The 7495-nt window shown below is 32.7% G+C and overlaps 1 protein-coding gene across 1 annotated transcript in view; it reads right to left on the bottom strand.

Annotated features, from left to right (window-relative positions):
- Positions 1 to 1110: 1110 nt before the first annotated feature.
- The window catches only part of LOC134253428 (ryncolin-1-like), a 32034-nt gene continuing 25649 nt past the window's right edge, over positions 1111 to 7495 (bottom strand). Inside the window, exons 5-6 of the mRNA XM_062735950.1 lie at positions 1619 to 1715; positions 1111 to 1280 (exon numbers count right to left, since the gene is read on the bottom strand). Coding sequence (XP_062591934.1) covers positions 1111 to 1280; positions 1619 to 1715 — 267 coding nt within the window. The remainder of the gene's footprint in view (positions 1281 to 1618; positions 1716 to 7495) is intronic.

Below are 7495 nucleotides of genomic sequence, written 5' to 3'. Positions count from 1 at the left end.
CGAATATCAATTATTGACAATTTTGACATCCCTATATATATATATATATATATATATATATATATATATATATATATATATATATATATATATATATATATATGCTTTTAAACTCAATTTTACGTATATTTGTACAAGCCGTCTTAGTCAAATTCTCTTCACACGACTTGATAAATTCCGAAGTTACTTAAAGCTGAACACGATTCTTAAAAGGAATATGTCCGCCATTTTTGTTCCCGAGTCTCGCTACTCTGCAGACCCCTATAAATAGGGCAGAATTGGGTCACTTTTCAGTGTAATCAGTCGACACCGGTGAAGACGGACGTATGTTATACAGAACGCGGTTGCGAGAAAAATATCGTAATTCATCGTCTAATGCAGAAAAATAAAATACCAAATAAGTTTACAATTATAGTTGTATAAGTCAGTACAGGATACAAACATCACAGATAAACGTAACTGCAATAAAATATAAACAAAGGTAATGCAAGATAACCAGCACGAACACGGGTCGCCATTCCACGCCGATACCTGTGACAATAAAGCAGTCAGGTATAACGAATGCGACGAGTATACCCTAGTATTGATGTATCGTAGATAATGCTATCGAAAATGGCGAATGCCTATTTACGAGTTGTGTTCAGCTTTACTTAATGTACACATATGACGTCATCAGTGGTAGATTTTAATCAAAATGGCAGAATACAGCATAACAAAATAAGAACATTTCATTTTTGTTAATATTTACATGTTTCTATTCATTTTCTAGAGTTAAATTACATTTCTAAATACCAATATTACGAAACATTGTGTTTTAAAATTGACGTCATCTCGCCTACTATGACGTCATAATGTAAGCACTGATTTAGTCAAGGTAGGATATTTTGTATGCTATTCCCCCTGCGTTGAAAATTGATGTTTTTTGAAAAAGGTAAATGCGTTCAGAATAGTTCTGAATTATATTTATCCAATGCCTTTTCTCTACAGTAATTTCTCAATAAACATTATTAATACTGTTTGACATCAAATCATGACACTGCACTGCCAAATGTTAATGTTAGACCCTCTGTTAAACAGCTGTTTTACAACATTTATTTGTAAATGAATACTTTAACCTGCAGTTCCTCTGTACTCGGATACTGTGAGTTGGTATTTTTCATCCTCGTTTCCGATATAAAACGTGGAATATTTAGCATACGCTGTGTCCCCATTAAATCTCTGGAGATCTACTCGCAGTTCCTGGTCCTGATCTTTAGTTAATGCATGGATTGCGTCATTCCCTTTTAGTTTGTAATAATAAAAAAAGAAAATCATTGAAATTGATGTTTATGACTATTGATCAGAATATGCTTTTATCTCTCTGAATAATTAGCAGAAAAGAAATATACTCCAGTGCTTAACATTTATTTTTTTTAAATGTGTGTTATATGATAAATACTGCAAGAAGCTAAGTGTAACAGTACATTTTCATCCCTCGAAAACCATTGTTAACCGCGGGTCGTTTTTGATTGGCAATGGGTTTATTAGGGCTTATCTTTTTAATTAATGCTACCCTCAACTAGGAGCATGTAGTAGAGATTATAACAACTAATTTTTATTTCAAAGTATGTATTCTTACCAATCCAGTAGTTACTGTGTGGATCCCCGAAACCTTTTTTGTAATCTTCCCAGGTTCGATAGAAATAAGTTGATCCGTCTATTCTTTTCTGTAAAACCTACGGAAATGTTTAAATTTGTTAAAGTGTGCTAAGGTGTGTTAAGCATTTTTTAATTTTTATAGAAAATTTTCGGTAATATCTATCATAAAAATGCAACGAAGAAAGATATGGAGATAACGGACAGTATTCAATCTTGAAGTCCATAAAACAATAGAAAATAAGAGCAGAGCAAACGCCGACCTCCGAAACATCAGAGGTGGGATTAGGTGCCTTTGAGGGGTGAGCAGCCCCTGCTGACCGGTCAAATCCGCCGGGTGCTCCTTGTCATGATCAGGAAATAACGGAAAAATTCGTTGTCAATTCAGTGTATAAATAATGGATTAACAATTATGGTATGAAAAACGCCAGTCATTATTCCACTCAATGATAAATTGTATTTGCTGACATGGTCATTGTATCGACCGTAGAACTTACGAAATGATGACTTTAAACGAGACTGTTGGTATTCTTATTTCATCAACTTTCTTGTCAATAATTTGCTCTTGCGTAAAGAATCAACTGAGATATATACACTCCGTATATTTAGGTAATGAAGGTATATTGTGCATAAGTAAGGAAAGTTGACGATAGAAAAGTTAAAGTCATCAAGTTTATCATATAGCTTGGTTGTTAGATTACCATTAATGTCTTTTTCAAGTAAAATATCCAAGTATGAAACAGATGTGTAAGACTCTGTCGTGTCTTTAATCTTAAGCTCTCCTGGATATATTGTATCGACCTAGGAATGGAAATTACCATTGTTATTTGACAAAACGTCGTTGATATCTCTGAAAGTCGTGTTGAAGTTCAAAGCTTCAAATGTTTTCTTCTTTTCAATCATAAGATTTTGCATACATTTTCTTCATATGAATACAAAAATAGGTCTGTTAATAACGGAGCGCAATTGGTACCCATGGGAATTCCAATAGATTGTATGAAGACCTGGTCACCAAAGACCACATAGGTATTGTTAATCAGAAACTCAAGCATCTTCTTGATGTCAACTTCAGAGTACTTGTTTTTGCAAACAGAATCTGTCTTAACAAAATAATTTTGCAAATGACCAGTGACCAGGTAAGTAAATTAACGAGTTTCATTTTTATTTTATTTTACTTTTATTGAAGAAGCAGCTGTCAATGATATCAAAAAGCCTGGATTTTAATTTGTCATGGGGAATTGTTGTGTATAAAGTTGAAAAGTCGTAAGTTTTTAAGCTGTTGATTTTTGTAAAAATGTGATTTCAAATTGTCCAAAAGTTCTTAAGAATTTTTTAGTATTCACATCTGATTCACACCACTTCTGAAATATATAGTTGCACATTACTCTTGAAGTTTTCCCTCACTACTGTCAATATCTTAGTGAGGAGTAAAGAAAGAGGTTTGGGTGAACATATACTGGAACCCGCAATGTAACTTTGTAAGGATTCTTATGAAGTTTCAGACTCCAATATATATATATATATATATAAGGTAGTTTAATTCATTTTGGCTCTATTCAAAATTGACACATTATTTTGAAGAATTTCTTCCTTGGAAAGGGAAGTATGAGTATAAGTAGGATTACCACTTGTAGAATTTAATCCAAGTTCTTCTAGATAATATCATATCTTTATATAATGAGCCTTACAAACGAAGACAATATTGTTAGCTGCTTTTTCGGCAGGAAGCAGTACGTTCTGATCATGTAATCTATCCAATTATTTTGAAACGTGACTTTAACATGGATCTGATACATTTAATCCATTCTGACAAGATGTCAACGTCTTTTTCATATCTGGCCCTTCGTCTGGCGTAATTTTCAAAAAAATCCATGATATTTATGTTAATCCGACGCCAGTTGAAAGTTTGGGTTCCCTATATTTAGGACCTTTTAAAATAAGTGATCTAAGGTCCTCATTATTAATTATATTTATGTCACCTGTAATAACGTGTCCAGCAGGACTATAAATATAGGGTGAAGAAATGAATGCATTTCAATTCTTCTACATTACAAAATAAGAGGTCCATATGCCTTATAGGTCACCTCAGCATCATACAACAACTTTGAAATGACTGAATTCGGTTCATGTTTTAAGCTAGATGATATGGCATTCACAATTTTTTGAAGGAGGCCCCATTGCTAATCATAATTATACAGCTCAACGCACTTTGATTTAAACAATATTTATTCTGTAAAATGCTCAACGCACTTTTTAAGCTTACATGGTTTTTCGCACAAATTAAGGTCACATTTTTCTTGCAATAAAACTAAAAATAATCAAGTTTCAGTTCGATACATTAACGTTACATTATCAAATATTTCATGTTAAAGGTGTACATTCTCTAAAATCATTATTTTAATTCTAAAACTTGATATTTTAAATGGGAATTTGTTTATAAACTGTATGATGTTACATGTGTATGATTCTGCTATAGTATATTAATAGGTATTTACAATTAATTAATCGAGCTTTCCTTGATGCTTTTTAGTTGAACTGTTTAAATTGACTTTTTACAAATAAGAGTTTTTCAGTACTTTGCACATTTTCCATACTTGTCTTGGTTTTGTCGAAATGCAGCGGCGAAAAAAGACAAAACTGCATAAAGAAATCACATCAAAGCATTGTTTATTTCCACACAGTAAATTGTTGCATTTGAAAAGAAAGTTCTTTTATATTTTTGGTCGAAAACTTGAAATTTTGTGTTGGAAGGTATCTTTCATGATGTTAGATTTCAGAAAGTTGCCTAGAAAATATCCCTCTTTTTAACATGGAAAGCAGTCAAACAGATAAGAAATACTTCTATTATCTTGCACTTTAGTGTCATATTAATGGACAAAGACACAGAAGTTACATGAACTGCATTGTTTCTGTATTAAGGCAAGGCAAAGGTATGTTTTTTTAATTAAGCGGACACAAAGACGGTTGCATTTGACGAGAAATCATTTTAAAAAAACAATTAGGAACTGCAATGGTCTATAATCCGAGAGCATATAAGAATCCAACCAATTATTAGGTGTGAATTATGTTAAAAGTTAAAAGTAATGGAATAAGACCAAAATTAAGTTTAAAATCACTTTTAAAATATATTTTATCTTCACGTTACCCAATTTTGTATTATAACAATGTGACCATAATTTGTGCGAAAAATTATGTGAGTTTAAAAAGTGCGTACAATTAGCAATTGCTTAGTTTGGTTACTTAATATCCATATATAGGAAGGGTAGGGGGACAAAAACTTCATTTCAACTAATCAGTAATATTCAACAATAAAAAAATTGTGCACCTACCACATATGAACCCCTGACCCAAGGTCCACACATTGCACAATTTTTGAAAAGGCACCCTTGCTTATCAAAAAAGTTTTCAAACAAATCATTTCCAGAATGTAAGTAGATCCCCCCTCTATAGTACCCCTGACCCAGGGGCCTTGGAGTTCTGGAAGAAGGGCCCTTGCCCATCATAACTATATAGGTAGTTCATCTGCATACTACCTAGGAGCAGAGAAGATTTTTTAATACCCAGAATCAGGAAGATGATTTCCAAAGAACTAATGCATTTTCACTATATAATCAATGTAGCCCAGCCCTTACACCAGAACCACTGACACTGGGGCGAAAAAAAATCACAATTTCTGAAAGAGGCACTCTTGCACAGCATAACTATGTACTTAGTTACATGTACACGTAGTTTATTTAATACCCAGAAGCAGTGAAGAAGATTTCCAAAGAATTAATGCATTTCACTATATAATCAATGTAGCCCCGCTCTAACACCAGAACCCCCCAACCCTGGGGCCAAAAAATTCACAATTTTGGAAGAGACACTCTTGCTTATCATAACTAATTACATGTATTTAGTAAATTTATTTAATACTAAGAAAGAAAGATATGGAGATAACGAGCAGTATTCAATCTGAAAGTCCATTAAACAAAAAAAAAAAAATAGGAGCAGAGCAAACCGGACCTCCGAAATATCATAGATGGGATCAGGTGCCATGGAAAAGTGAACATCCCCTGCTGACCGGTCACAAATTTCATTAATATCAATTTCAGCTTTGGGGGGTTGTGGATTTGTTTTCTGATTATCAGATTCTAATGCAGTCCTACTATCCGTGGATTTTTTTTTTTGCCTAAACTATATGCTAGTAGAATTAAATACACTAAGCTGGCCAGATTTAGTACATCTGAAATTAAGTTAAAAGCAGGCGACACATGCGTGAAAAATGTCCTAGATCTAATGTCTTGAATTCGTATCTCATAAAAAACGAGAATGCAAATAACTTGATGAGTTTGATGTTGTTTGCTAGAGATTTTTGTATTGTTTTTTATTATTATTATTATTTCTTTTTTGAATTAATATTTGGACTTAAATCTTATTAATTTAAAAATTTAAAAAAAGGAATGGCAAAAAACCTAAGAGTTACCTTAGAAATAAAGTTTATATCCCAGAACGTAAAAAAAAAACCATGCATTTATTAAAAACCTATTTCAATTTTTTGAGCACATACTTGGGCTGATTTGCATTGTGTTGAATTTATAATTTAAAAATACTTTTTTTTAACTACTCTTTCTCTCCTCCGAATGTGATATTTATAAGTAGAAACAGCATTTATGAGTAGTTTTAAACAGCGTAAAAGTAAAAAACAACAACAACCCAAACAATTTCTCATTTTAAAAAACGTTCCTATTTTTAATACTCTTTTATAGGACTGAACGTTCTTTTTGAGAATTTTTTCGATGTGTAAACGCTTGACATTTTACTCACAAACCAAATAAAAGTGCGAATAAAATTGTTTTAATGAAAAAAAGCCTTTATTACCAACAAAGCATTTTCACCAACAAATTACGACAACATATATTTTCATACGACAACATAAGACAACATACGACAACATATATTGTCGGCCATATTGTTTACATTAGATATTAGTTCAGGCTTTCTATTTTTATCGAAATGTAGAAATTTGTGCCTGTGGCTTATAACCACTTGATTATCGAATATGCTTATGAGATTGGAATTATTACTTCATGAAATTTTCACTAAAATTAGCTATATTATGCGATTTTTTTATGACTATGACGTAATACTAGCAAAGGAGCTTAGAGAATTGAAATGTCCCTGTGTTCGCTATTATTCAAACCTAATTCACTCTGAATTAGCTGCTTTTATCGAAGGAAGTGCATATTTAAGTGCGTTACCTAAATCTCAGTACTTATTCCTAGTGATTATTGTTCTTGTCAAATATTTTAGTTGATTATCCCCCCTTTTAATAAAAACACCTGAGGGCGCTTTGGATGCAATTTCTTCTTTTTTTTATTCCAGCATCATCTTGGTACGGTAAAAATTTTCCAGCTTGTTATTGTGTATTATTAATTTGAAACACCCACCCACCTCACCCATTTAGAATAGATACTGCTTTTCTGGTTTTTAATGCTTTCAGACTTACAGTGATTATCAAGCTCAACATGACAGGACTTACGGGATGAAACCAAGATCTTAGGGAACAGCCATTGCCAAGGGGATTGAACCACTAGTATCTCGATGGACTCATAACTATCTGGACTTTCAAGATATTTCATGCGAAAGTGATGTGAGGAACAGCCATTTATATGGAAGTGATTCATTCCAAGAGCAAGTCATGCATCATTTACAGGAGCCAATAATTTTCCTCTAATCGCAAACATTAAACAATAAAGGAGTTTATAGAATCTGGTATGGCTGTCCGTTTCTTTCCAGCTGTGAGATGTGCGTAAACGAGCGGCACTAAGTAACTATCCTTATATGCAGTCATGTAACTCATGAAAGTTGAAAAGTAAAC

Source organism: Saccostrea cucullata, unplaced genomic scaffold (genome assembly GCF_032062105.1).
Source record: "Saccostrea cucullata isolate Sc308-1 unplaced genomic scaffold, CSIRO_AGI_Scuc_v1 ctg9625, whole genome shotgun sequence".
NCBI lineage: Eukaryota > Metazoa > Mollusca > Bivalvia > Ostreida > Ostreidae > Saccostrea > Saccostrea cuccullata.
Note: the sequence above shows the minus strand (reverse complement) of the source record. Positions and strands in the feature narration are given on the sequence as shown.